The sequence below is a fragment of the Papaver somniferum genome, chromosome 9 (genome assembly GCF_003573695.1).
Source record: "Papaver somniferum cultivar HN1 chromosome 9, ASM357369v1, whole genome shotgun sequence".
Lineage (NCBI taxonomy): Eukaryota > Viridiplantae > Streptophyta > Magnoliopsida > Ranunculales > Papaveraceae > Papaver > Papaver somniferum.
This window is the reverse complement of record NC_039366.1, coordinates 38,040,146-38,054,409: the sequence shown is the minus strand read 5'-3', so window position 1 is coordinate 38,054,409 and position 14,264 is coordinate 38,040,146. Positions and strand designations below refer to the sequence as shown.

Genomic DNA, 14,264 nt, shown 5'->3' with positions numbered 1-14,264 from the left:
TATCCTTAGTAGATACTTCCAAGGCGAGAAATTGGAGTAGGTTTTGAGGGTATACCTCTTGTAAGCCCTCACGAGACTATAACTCGTCCACTAGGGACACTTAGGGGTTTAAAGGCCTGTTATTCATGCTAAGAGTAATTGTATCCTCACGACATGGAGTTGTTGTATTTAGGATTAGTTGTATTTTAGTTTGATCGAGGACTAGCAAAAGCTAAGTGTGGGGGAATTTGATAAGTGCATAATTCATATGATTTTAGTGTCCATTCCATACTTGTTTTAGCCATTATTCTTGCATGTATTCGTATTATTACTCTTGTTTTCTCTTATTTGCATCTAACAGGTGAATCATCCAAAAATGAGATACAAAGTGCTGAAAAGAACTAAGAAGAGAAGTATTCCAAGTATCCAAGTGCCCAAGTCCAAGAGAAGTGAAAGAAGTACGACGAAAAGGAGCAAAACACTCACAATCAAGAGAAGGGCCAAATACCTATCTTAACTTATTCAAATTAAGGATTTATCATCATTATCTTGAGAGAATTGAAAGATAAAAAGAATGCAAAAATAATGAGGTCATTCCGAGTTCGGACGAAGAAGTTGTGGCCAAAACGAGTTTTTATTGAATATCAAAGACACTTCCGAAAATTTCTGCCCGTACGCATACCTAGCAAGTAGGAAAACGTGTATAAACTCCTTGGAAGGCATAAGGGAACGTTTGGGAACGTTATTTTGTTATTTTTGGGTCAGGGTCTTGAACCGAACTAAATACGTGAAGGCCAAGCAATGTAAACCTATAAAAATAGGTATTAGGACTTCACATATCATCGGATCTCATATCACAAGTTCTACATCAAAACCTAGGGTTTACCCCTTTAGGGGGAAACAACCATTATTCATCTTCTTTGTAATATGAGTAGCTAAATCCTTTGTTGATTAAGGATGAATTCAATGTTCTAAGCGTGAAGCTTCATTAATAATACAAATCTATTGAGAATTTTTTATCATCATCGTTTGTTTTTACCATATCTAGGGTTTATGAGTGATTCTTAGATTGATTTGGATGCATACTAGGTTAGTCTATTGATTATTCTATTGCTAGTGGAAGTTAAGAGATAAGTAATCGTCGAATAACTCTCCACACAAGTAGAAATCACGAGACCTTATAGAGGGATTTTGTGGAGGAATCGTGTGTAGAAACAATACCAACAAGTAAACCTTGAGCTAAGAGTTTAACTACTGGGATTAACCTAATTGACAAAGCTTAAAGTATTCGATTGGATTACACCTTTAGTGAGATACTACTTGATGGTTCGGTTGAATAAAATCTGATATTGGAGAGCTTCTGTATCCGTGGTAAAAGGAGTTTGGGGGATAGCACTGAGCTAGCTGCTATTCTACGGCTGGTGAAGAATGGTTCTTACGAACAATAGATAAGTATTCTAATCATGTTAACGCTTGGTAACGGCGAAGGATTCCTTAATCATCTTATTCTTTTATTATTATATTTTTATTTACTTTAATCAAACAAACCCCCTTTGTTATTTACTTTATTTTGCTGATCAAATAACCTATCAATTACACAGCTCTCTGTGGGAACGATCTCTTACTACCGCTATATTACCAGTTAATTAGTGGGAAATATATTTATTAATTTTTTGTGCCTACGACAGCCTATACATGTATACAAGTCATTTAGATTTGTAAGATCCTTTCGGGTTGTACGTTATTTGCTCGAACCTTTGTCATTTTGTGACAAAAAGGGGGAGAAATATATGGAGTAAACAAGTGATTTTTAATCACTAGGAAAGGAATTGTGCTTAAATGTTATATCTAACGAAAGAGTAAAGAATTGACTAAGGGGGAGAAACATATCATGTTGTTGTGTAGTAATACTTACTAAAAAAGGGGAATAACAATGATGTTCGGATTGAATATTTACCTAGCTTTCTTTTAGGGGGAGTAAAAACTTTTGTTGTTCAAATGTCAACAACGACATTTATTGATTGAATATATGCAGGTTATTATGATGTTGAATCTTGGAATCAAGTGTATGAAGAATGAGTTATTTTGTAATTCGTTTAGCTCCATATGTAATAAGAGTTTTGTCACTAAAATTGACAAAAGGGGAGATTGTTAGAGCATAGCACGGTTGAACTCACCAAGCATTGGTATGTCAAGTTTGGTTGTCATATTTTAGTGAATCAAAACTCATTTAAAGAGTCGCTTGATTAAATACTAGAGTAAACTTCGTTTAGGTTAGACTAGAAAGTCTAGGAATGTTGAGACATACAAGTATTACTCCAAAGACCCGAAGAATGCGAAGAAATAACGAACTACAACGACGACATCATCCTTCCACTTGAGGCTAGTAATACTGACTTGAACTTGTTTCATTCCTAACGTATCTTTCAAGTCGTGCATATTGAAAACATAACTGCGAAGCTATATATACTGTGTATATGTATATTATACTCTATCGTGATGTGACATGATCATAATAGTATGATCATAATATTAAGGAATTAGACTACGAAGTACAACACTTATCTTTTGAACTTTGTAGATATGACATCGACATAATTTTGTATATATTGATATGATTATGCGTATGGGTATGGTGAAGATTTCATCCTAGGAAACAATGTTTTACATTTGTTTAAAGGAAGTACATTCATAAACTTGGTTTGTGAATCGAAAGGGAAATCAATAGGATTATTGGTCTTGATATTCATTGCATATCTTTGGATGACCAATATGTGTGAGTTGGTAGAACCGATCTTAACTCAGGTTATGTATCTTGGTATAACCAATCACAATGCCTAGACTTATGATTTGGAGTAACCGATCCTAAGTAACCACCATTTGATGGTATGAACGATCCTTGTAATTGGTGTGACTGATCCTAGTAATTGGTGTGACCCATTATAAGAGTTGTGTGACCGGTCCTTGTAATTGGTGTAACCAGTCCTGATAATTGGCGTGACCGATCACAAGTAGATACCATGTGTAGATGGAACCGATCCTTGTAATTGGTGTAACCGGTCATGGTAACTGGTGTGACTGATCACATGTTGGTACCATATTTAGGTATAACCGATCCTAGTGATTGGTATAATCGATCCGGACCCATGTATGTAACTTGGAAGGACCGATCACAACTAATTACCATTGTGATTTCATATAACCAATCACATCGTAGTCTTGAAATACTGGAAAACCAATTCTAAACTTGTTTGGAAGTGTGGAATAACCGATTCCAAGAAAACAAATCCATGTAAATATGAAATAAGGATTTGCAGTGAAAAGATGTCAACATACTTTGAACACGAGCAGTAACTCTTATCATTTATTGTTCAAAGATATTCCTTGATACTCAAGGTGATCCTGTGCCGAAATAAATTAAGTATCTTTTAATTAAGGTTTTTGATTTTATATGCATTAATTACCAGCAATTAATGTATATAGCTCTAGAAAATAAAAATTAGTAATGTGCATTTACTAATTGGAGATTTTCTATCGAGAGATTTCAGAAATATTGAACAAGCATTTATTGGAATTAGGAAAACCGAATTTTTCCATTCATTACATATCTTGAGAATATTTTCGGTTTTGGAAATTCCTTGGTGTCCAAACATCCTCGGTCTATAAAATACCTAAGTTTGGATTTCTATCAAACTATCCTAAGAGCCAGGCAAACTTCATTTCTTGTTATTTCTGGTGGAGCTGTCTATTCGGAGAGGAAAGTATCCTAATTAGGTGAAATCTCTTACGACCGCTCGTTTAAAGACTTCTGCGGGATCAAGAAACTCTACGAGTACCGTAGCGGGAAACTAGATAATTGCATTAGTTTTCGATTTTATTTGATTAACTAACGGTTGTTGAAACTTTGATTGCACCTAGTTTGTTTATGCTTGCGAATCTTCTCTTCTGATATAAGATTCACTCAAACTAGATCAAAGTATCGACGTGATCTTTAAAACTGTTGTTAGATCTAAAGACATCTTGTGATAATCCACTATTAACATGCTCTGTTCTGCGTATGATTGATCACAAGAGATTCAAGCGGTGTTGTGTAGGTTTTGAAGATAAAAGAAGATTTGAAGACAAAGAAGATTTCTTATTAGTTTTCCTATCTTGTGAATTGTGTGCACAAACCTTGATCGGGTGGGATCAAACTTGAATTATTTTATCTGATTGATTAGTTGCAAGAGATCGACATTCTCTATATATCTCTTTTGAGATTTGTTTTGATTGAGTGCGAATCTAAACTTGACTACTTTGGTAGTTATTGGATAGATTGATCTAACCAGATAAAGAAGTTTATTAGATTAAACGGAAGAGCCTTTGTCAACAACTCATCTAAATCTTATAACAAGATTGATTAGAGTGGTTAACAAACAGATTCTTCCTTTGATGTTTGGGATACGATCCAAATGACTTGTTATTCACGTACGTGACTCTAGAAGTCGAAGGCGCAGGGATACTGAGGGAACTAAGTAACTAGGGGTAGGGGTGTAAATTCGGGCAGGCCGGGTCGCCCGACCCAAAAACTAAGACAGGCCGGGCAGGCCAGGCTTAATATTTGTGAGCCCGTAAACAAATTCAGGCCGGACAGGCCGGGTACAAGTAGATAATTTGCTACCCAAAGACCGCCCAAAGCCCGCTTTTTATACGGGCAGGCCAGATCGGGCCGGACAGGCCACTATTTTGATTTTTTTTTAAGTTTAAATTTTTAAATGAACGGTATTAAATACAATATCCTTTCCTTTCCAACATCACATATCGTAAGTAAAGTGATAGTATTATTTTATATTTAAATTACACTGACAAATTTTTAATTTTAGGCTATAATAAATAATTAATTAGAGTACAATAAGCTTTCTAATAAGAAAATATATTACCATTAATGTTTTGAAAAGGTTAATTATAAGTAAAAACAATTATATATTTTATTTTTCTTGACACAAAATTGACAATTATAAAATTATAACTTTTAAGTCTTTTTAAGAGGATATTAAATGATTAATAACACATAGAAGCCTTTCAGGCCGGGCACCAGGCCGGGTATCAGGCCGGGCATCATAATTAATCGCAAAGCCCGAGACCGCCCAATAAATTAATCCAGGCCAGGCCGGGTAGCCCGCAACGGGCCATAACAAGCTTTGGGCAATTTCAGGTACAGGCGGGCTTGGGCGGGTACGGGCAGGCTGAGTTTTTTCGGGTAATATTTACACCCCTAACTAGGGGTAATCTGCGTGGTCTAAACTACACGAAGTTGGTATTAGATTTTGTATAACGGCTTAGTTATGAGAGTATACAAAACTGGACTAGGTGCCGCGGTTTTTCTGCATTTTCGGTGTCCTCGTTAACAAAGTCTTGGTGTGTCATTTAGTTTTCTATTCCGCAATCATAATTGTTTTATTATAATTAAAAGTAAATTACACTTGTACGTTAACTCCGCATTACTTGATTGTTGTATTGTCTCGATCTTGTATCCATAGTCAATCACACAAGTTATCTTGTTGTTGTATTGTCTCGATCTCGTATCCATAGACGATCACACGAATTGTAGTATTGTCCCTACCCTGTCCATAGACGATCACATTCGATAGAGGACTTATAGGTTGAAACAAAAAAGATTGTGGTGTATCTGGGTACCCTCGTCTTTTCACAAGGATTGACCGTGCATTGGCCTAGAGCAATAAGGCTGCAGGGCCAAGATGGCCGTGCATTGGATCAAGGCCAAATTTAGTAAAGCGCAACAATTGTGCAATATGGCTCAAGTGATGGTTATGAGTTGACTAATGGCTTCACAAACATGCCAAAGGTGTGAGACAAGATAGAACGGTTATAAAAAAAGTTTATAAGCGTGGGAGAGTGTTTATAACTGCTTTGGAACAGGTGATGAGTGTTTGCCCGAGTTTAAAGAGAAACCGGCCAAGTTGGCACTTTAAAGGCGGTTATGGAACTGCTCCATAGGACAGATGGCTATCCTCTGCGTGTGCAACAATTGTGCACGATTTTTGGCCAAGAAAGCTACTGTATAAATAGTGCTAAGGCATTGGAAAATCGGCAGGCTTACATAGGAGAATGTGGACTCAAATTGAGAGAGTTTTTGTAAGGCTAAGGCTTGGTTCAAGAGGAACAAGTCCGTGTAGGTCCCTAAGTAGGCAAGTTTTGTATATCTTCCCTTTGATGCAATAAAATGAGTTGATTGTGTCATGTTCCAAGTGTTCTTGGTTGGCCAATTGTTGTTGGCAAGGTATGACAATGTTTGAATATATTATGTGATACATTTGAGAAGTTAAGAGAAGTGAAATAAGGCTAAAGATTTCCGCCGTGGAATTGAAGAGTTGGCTGTTTGTATTGATGAAAACTTATAATGCTGAAATGCAGGTGGGTGAAGCTTGATTCACTGAACCACTGTGCTTCCATGTTACACTTGCGCATAAAGTTTTTCTGGAGCATTTACGGGTGTGACACCAGACATCACCATTAACCTTGAACACATTATCTAAACTGAAGTTGCACAATTGCACCTTTTATACCGACAACAACGGTGTTATAAAAGTCATACTCTGATGGTTATCGGCTGTTTTACCACTTTGATATCCGAGCAAACCACAAATATGCCGCCATTTTCAAGTCCAGAGTCTGATACTTGACATCCAGCTTCCTTATCACTAGCTAAGCCTAAGAGTCACCGGCCAGTCATACCTCTGAGCCGCAATGCATGTATGACAACGTCGTACTTGAACGTGTGTATCATCATATTCCCTTGTTGGATGACGACCAAAGGGAGGAGTCCCTTAGTGATGAAAAATTGGTGAGTTTGTCCGTCACAATGTTTGTGCAGAGAAACTGAAATTGGCTTTTTGGAAATCACAATTTCATGAAATTAAGCTCAAATTTGAGATCATCAATCAAATTGATTACATATTTCAGTCAAACACCATTAAACAAACAGATTCACAGTTCAAATTTCTTTAATATATCCATCAGATCAATTGAAATCGATCAATTTCGATATCATTTTATTAAAAAGCAGTTCCCTTTCATCGTCGACCTTCACTGCTGCAGCAGTAATCTAGTTAAAGTTGTAGTGACGATTCCGATGCCTGCTCTCTCTTTAATTGAGGATCCCTTAAAGACTTCCATCGCCGCAAACTGATTTGGCCCCAGATGGCTTTAGTTGGAACCCGAATCAATGCCACCATGAGTTGTTCTACTTTGCTGTTGGTCGGGTCTGTAGTACCAACACTGCACCGAGTCACCGACCTAGTTGCTGGCAGTGGCCCACATCAAATCGACGGTGGAAACTAAATCTTCGTAAATGCATCCAACGGCAGAAAAAGACACCCTAAGGGTTTATAACAAGAGAGGCCTCACATTTTTTTTCAGTCTCTCTAGGTTTTGTGAAAACTCTCTGTGCTGCGGAGCTTATCTATTCGGCGATTCAGGTTAGGGTTTATAATCCTTCAGTTCTTCTTCCATTATCGTCATGTTTGTAGCTTGTAATCGGTTTGTGATTCTCTGATTGTTTTGTATGATTCGTGTAATCTTGTTCGTTTTGAAACAGTAAAAGCGATTGTATGTTTAGGTATCTGAGTGATAACATTTCTTTGTTGATTCGGTTGAATTTCGATCTCTGTTACTAGTTATGTTAGATCTGCAGAATATCATGTTTAGAAATTCTCTGATGGTCTTGTGTGGTTTGATCAAGGTTTGTTAGATTTGTGGAGTATATGTTATAGTGATTTTTTTCTTTAAAATTGTAAATCGGTATGGTGTTTTGAAAACCTGAGCGTTAGCAGCTTGTGTTCTGTCGATATGATTGAATTCAATTTTGTGGTATTAGTGAGCTTAGATCTGGTAAGTGTCAGACGATCTACATGATTTATTATATTTGTTTGTTTGATGTTTGCATATGAGAAGTAGATTATATTAGTTCGATTACATGATTTAGTGTGTTGTTTTTATGTTCGTTTGTAACTTGACGATTTCATGCGTTTTTGGATAACATGATGTTTGTTTTTGTTGATAACATGATTTCAGATTTTCTTTTATATCTGTAAGATTTGAAACTTAGGTGTTCTTTGGATTAATAGCTATTGAGGTGATGTGAGAATCTTGTGCCAAGGAATTTTGTTGAACTGCTTGTTTATCTGTTTAGTTTATTGGTTTATTAGGTGTTATTAGTTTATCTGTATAATCCTATCCAAAATTGTTTGTTTATTTTTTTTTTATTTTTTTTTTCGTTTGTTGGTATGTTGTGCAGTTAATTTCTAAGAATTCAATATGGGTAAAGAGAAGGTTCACATCAACATTGTTGTCATTGGACATGTCGACTCTGGTAAATCGACCACCACTGGTCACTTGATCTACAAGCTTGGAGGTATTGACAAGCGTGTTATTGAAAGATTCGAGAAGGAGGCTGCTGAGATGAACAAGAGGTCATTCAAGTACGCATGGGTTCTTGACAAGCTTAAGGCTGAACGTGAGCGTGGTATTACCATTGATATTGCCTTGTGGAAGTTTGAGACCACCAAGTACTACTGCACAGTTATTGATGCTCCTGGACATCGTGACTTTATCAAAAACATGATTACTGGTACTTCTCAGGCTGATTGTGCCGTCCTCATTATCGATTCAACCACTGGAGGTTTTGAGGCTGGTATTTCAAAGGATGGTCAGACTCGGGAGCATGCTCTTCTTGCTTTCACCCTTGGTGTCAAGCAGATGATCTGTTGTTGTAACAAGGTATGTCTTTCTCACAATTCGTTTCCTGACTATGAAATTTAAACTTTCTAATGCTGTATATCTTTCCTGTGGCTAACTATAATTTGTGTTTCGTGTTTGTAGATGGATGCCACCACCCCCAAGTACTCAAAGGCTAGGTACGATGAAATTGTGAAGGAGGTCTCATCTTACTTGAAGAAGGTTGGATACAACCCAGAAAAAATTGCCTTTGTTCCTATCTCTGGATTCGAGGGAGACAACATGATTGAAAGGTCCACCAACCTTGACTGGTACAAGGGACCAACTCTCCTTGAGGCTCTTGACAACATCTCTGAGCCAAAGAGACCCTCAGACAAGCCCCTTCGTCTTCCCCTTCAGGATGTTTACAAGATTGGAGGTATTGGAACTGTGCCAGTGGGACGTGTTGAAACTGGAGTCATCAAGCCTGGTATGGTTGTTACTTTTGGACCCACCGGTTTGACCACTGAAGTTAAGTCTGTGGAGATGCACCACGAAGCCCTTCTAGAAGCTCTTCCAGGAGACAATGTTGGGTTCAATGTCAAGAATGTTGCAGTGAAGGATCTCAAGCGGGGTTTCGTCGCCTCCAACTCAAAGGACGACCCTGCCAGGGAAGCTGCCAACTTCACCTCCCAGGTCATCATCATGAACCATCCTGGTCAGATCGGTAATGGTTATGCTCCAGTTCTTGACTGTCACACATCTCACATTGCTGTCAAGTTTGCTGAGATCCAAACCAAGATCGATAGGCGATCTGGAAAGGAGCTTGAGAAGGAGCCCAAGTTCTTGAAGAACGGTGATGCTGGTATTATTAAGATGATTCCAACCAAGCCCATGGTTGTAGAGACCTTTGCTCAGTACCCACCTCTTGGACGTTTTGCTGTTAGGGACATGAGGCAGACAGTTGCTGTTGGTGTCATCAAGGGAGTTGAGAAGAAGGACCCAACAGGAGCCAAGGTTACCAAGTCTGCTGTCAAGAAGAAATGAAGTGTGCTGCCATTGTTAACTAGAGGGATGGTGCTAGGAGGATCTACAGGAAGGACTTGTCTCTATTGCTTTACTATTAGTCAGTTTTATTTTTGCTTTTTGTTGGTTAGGTATCTGTGCAGTCTCTTGTTTTGTATAGCTTTTGTTTTGTTGCGCGTCCGGATGCAAACCTGGGTGCTTGACAGGCGGTGGCAACAAAATGTTAGGCTGTTCAGTTGAAGTTCCTTAAAAAACATATGTTTGATTTTGGGTTTTCAATTCAAGACTTTTTACTCTGTTAATTGAATATCGTATTTGGTATTTATTGTCTTCAGAGTTGTACCTCAAGTGCCTTCTTGCAACGCTGTACCAGTTGTAAGTACATGGATGCAGGGCATTTTATAATCCTTGAACTATACTCTGCCTGAAAAGCAAGTCAGGTTCATAGCTAGCTTTATACTCTGCCTGAATGCAGAGTCAGTCAGATTCGGTTCTGATAAAAAAATTTAGAAGACGAACCGAAATTCCATTATTTCCAATTGTACTTGTAAATCCAAGGAATGGGAAAGAAGTTACAGTGAGCTCAAGAAAGTAAAACCCCAATTACAGGACTCGGAAGTTACAGAGACCCCAAAAAGTAAAACCCTTGTGAGTGTTTCACAATTAGACTACCTCTGAAAAACCATACTGAAGTAGAATTACACTGAAAGCTTCAAAGAAACATTCTAAAGATATGACCAATTTCAGAAACAGAAGTAACTTCAAGTTTGACAGGGGGTGAGCAGTTCAGTTGAAGTTCCTTTAAAAACATAAGTTTGATTTTGGGTTTTCAAGTTTCTGTTCACAACTTTTTACTTGCTTAAATCCCTCTTCTATGCGTATTTCCTAGTTATTGTCTTCAGAGCTGTGTACCTTAAGGTGCCTTCTCGTTTTGCTTTATGTGTCATTTTTCCTTTTTTGTAAGACTGCAGATTTCTAGCACTGGTTCACTTTGGTGAACACTGGCAAAGCTGTGTATGGCAATGTTGCTCATAACCGCCAGAAGATCCACCACCACTAGCAGAATCATTTGTGCAAAAGTAGATAAAAGTATTTAGAAGACAAGAACCAAAATTCCATTATTCCCAAATGTACTTGTACTTGTAAAAAGGAGTTACAGAGACTGCTCAAGAAAGTAAAACCCTTGTGAGTTTTAAAAATTAGAGTGACCAAAATGTTACAGTGAGCTCAAAAAAGTAAAACTCCATGAAAGTAACCCCCCAAGAAAGTAAAAACACCCATTACAGGACTCAGAAGTTACAGAGACCCCAGGAAAGTAAAAACCCTTTTAAGTTTCACACTTACAGTACTCAAAAATCAAAAGAACAACACCTCTGAAATTTCATAAACAGAAATATTTGAAGGCAATGCAGTTCCAAAGGATCTAACTCGAGAAACAAGTGTAGATCATAATCCAAGATATACCCAGGAAAACCCTTTTCTTGAATGTCAATTTGGTTCCAACTGAAGAAACCCTTTCTCCTCCATTTTCTCCATTTCCTTCTGCTGATGTACTAGTTTCATTCTTCTTCTTGTTATCATCATCATCATTATCAGAAAAAGGGTCATCACTAGTATCATGATCATCATCTTTAGCATTAGCAGAACCAAAAGCAGTGTAATTCAGGGTAGATTTAATACCGTGCACAACAACAGCTCCGTTGATGTACAAATCAGGATATGTGATTTGAATTCCATCAATTGTGAAATTCGATTGGGAATTATTGGTTACAAGAATTGTTCTTTCTGGTAATAGAGTTGGGATTCTTGAACCTATTGCAAATGTTTGAAGAAGAGAGAAAGGGAGTTGTTGTGGGATTATGTGATAACCAATAGTTGATGTTATTAAAGATTGAGACGAAGAAGACGAAGAAGTATTGATTAAGGGATTATCACCTGGGATTAAAAAAGTTGCAGTGATGGGAAAAGTGAAAGGATCAGTTATAGAGAGTACCTCAGCCCAGTTACTGTAATCTTGAGTAGCCATTAAAGCTTCAATTATGTTCTGAAATTGTTGTTCTGATGATGCTTCTTCTTTCTTGAATATATTGAATGTAGATGAAGAAGAACCAACAATGGGGTGGGTTTGTTGTTGTTGATCAGAAAGTGTAACTCCGATGATGAAAGCAGAAATGAAGAGGATTAATGAGACCATGAAGTAAGTTGCCATTGATGATCCAGACATCACGATTCTTGATTGCTTGATTGAAGATGAAATCTTGGGGTTTCTTGATTTTCTATGTAGCGAGAGACAAAGAGAGAAATTGCTGGTGTTATGAGAATATGTTGTGTGTTTATATAGCTGGACTTTTGGGGGATATTCAAGGACTACCAAGACAGATTACAATAGTCCTAGTAGTGTTTATGACGGTTGTGAACCCTGAATGATGCCTCGAGGTGAGACATGCGCATTCCAGTGGTATTGCGTCTACTTAGCAGGGCCCCAAATCTCTTGATAACGAATTACCAGATAGGCAGTTACCATGTTTAACACCAACAAGCTAAATTTCTTACTTGCAAAGCTGCGAATGTAGTGCTGGTTCCGTTTTAGGCCATATGGTTGAGACTGAGCTGCGTCAATTGCGGCCTCGACTTACAACCATTAGCGCAGGTGGCTAGATGTGCGGATATTGAAGTTGGAAGTTGAACCTGAAATAGATGCGTGTGTATAACAATATTGTAGATATTCATGCTTCCTTCAAAGAAGACCTGCAAATAAATAACTTTACCAAGCAAATGTCAGACTTATTTGTGCCTGACTGATTATAATGTGTTGTTTCCGTGTTCATAACTTTGCACACCTCATCCTACACTGTACTCATCATGAACCGCCACCACCTACTAAGGATTTTTCAAAATAGAATATTCGATGAAAACTTATATATGTGAGTTAGCCTGGATTTTGCAATTATGCTGAAAAATATGGGTGACACTGGCAACGGATGCTTATTGATGTGGTTGGCGCTTCGAATCTGCGTCCCATAACACTCCTTAAACATAAAACATGGCTTCACCTGAAAACAAACCGGGTATAACATCATATACCTCGGACAACTCAGATGGCTCAGAGAATTAAGTAGGTGAAACGAACGGTCACCAAGTGGGTGAAAATTAAGTTAGTCAAGAAAAAAGTATGATCAATCTCTCAAGCCGAGGTATCAGTGACTTGCAAACGTGGGGTTTGATACCGTTCACTTTTTCTTTATACTGTGTGGTTGGCTACATCCAGTATGCGTACGTTCCTGTGAAGTGTGACATTTTGTATTCCCTCTGTTTCAGGAAAAGTGATACTTTCACTTTTTCAGTTTGGCCTACTTTGCAAAAATGAAAATGTGAAAGTATCACTTTTTTCCGAAGCGGATGTAGTATTAGATAGAGAATGTCAAAGATCAATACTGAAGGCATAAGAACTTTGTTCCAGACCTTTCGGACTACATCATTGGTAAATTTAATGCCACAACTTCTTAAGCTGTGCAGTATAATTCGTCGAATCATAATCCAAGTATTTCTACCTTAGATTGAACTTAGAAGGTTAAATTTTTCGATGGAGTGGGATATAAGGTAAAGACTGCCTACTTAACAAGCCACACAATGTTGGAATATTTTCCACGCCGCTAACCAAAGGGGGGTCCTGGGGGGCATCGCCCCCCAGGCTGTGGTCGAGGGGGCAACGCCCCCGGAAGAATTTTTTGAACTGAAGGTTTTATTTGGCCGATAAAAGCCTGTTCGAAAATTTCGAATCCAAAAGACACCATTGATGTCTGTTGATGAAGGAACCTGACGTTTCGTGAATAGAAACCTGTTGGCGAATAAAAAAAAACCTATTCCCAACAGGTGCAAAACCCTTTATAAATAGCTTCTCCCAGTTTCGTTTAAATATAAGAAAAATCAATCTGTTTTCTCTATTTCAAAAAGCATCATCAGAAATCAGAAATCTCTTTGTGTGTTCTTGATTGAATCAAGGGGTACAAACCTTGAATTCAGTTTTCGTTGCAGGGCTTTCATTGTATCCTGAAGGCAATATTTCGCATACCTGTTGTAATCGCCAATTGTTATTGGGAGGGTAGAAATATTTGTCTAAAAGAAATTTATACAAGCCTTGAAAGTTTTGGAGTGCAACAATTTCTTCTCTGTGTCATTCATCCTTTGTGAAACCCATTTTTTTCCAACACACAATACACATTCTTGCAAATTGCATTAGCACCTATTGGTTGAGCTACAACTTATAGTTGAAGTTGAGAGAAAAATGAGGACATTAATGCATTCATGTTTGTACTGCAGGATGCAGAAAGGCTTTCTCGGATCTCTGCTCTCTTCAACCGACCTACCACTTTTCTCAATTTACATGTTTGTAACTGTACCAAAACAGTATGCGAAAATTACTTGTCAGCCATCTACTTTCTGTAGATAGTCAGAGTTTGTATCTCAGCAATGACAATGTACAGACAAACCAAATAAGATGGCACTGTAAATTTGGTTCTCCCCTTAGTCAGGGATAGAGGGAT

General features: G+C 37.9%; 1 protein-coding gene across 1 annotated transcript; it reads left to right on the top strand.

Moving 5' to 3' along the window:
- Positions 1-7,372: 7,372 nt before the first annotated feature.
- Positions 7,373-10,022, top strand: LOC113308017 (elongation factor 1-alpha). Its single transcript, XM_026556489.1, has 3 exons — positions 7,373-7,457; positions 8,276-8,757; positions 8,860-10,022. Exons 2-3 carry the CDS (start codon positions 8,296-8,298, stop codon positions 9,739-9,741), a joined length of 1,344 nt encoding a protein of 447 aa, XP_026412274.1. The 5' UTR covers positions 7,373-7,457; positions 8,276-8,295; the 3' UTR covers positions 9,742-10,022.
- The last annotated feature ends 4,242 nt before the right edge of the window (positions 10,023-14,264 follow it).

Bases quoted from the DNA above. Each gene is read 5' to 3' on its own strand.
- LOC113308017 (XM_026556489.1), top strand. From the start codon at position 8,296: ATGGGTAAAGAGAAGGTTCACATCAACATTGTTGTCATTGGACATGTC. The intron at 8,758-8,859 runs GTATGTCTTTCT...TCGTGTTTGTAG, and splicing joins TGATCTGTTGTTGTAACAAG to ATGGATGCCACCACCCCCAA.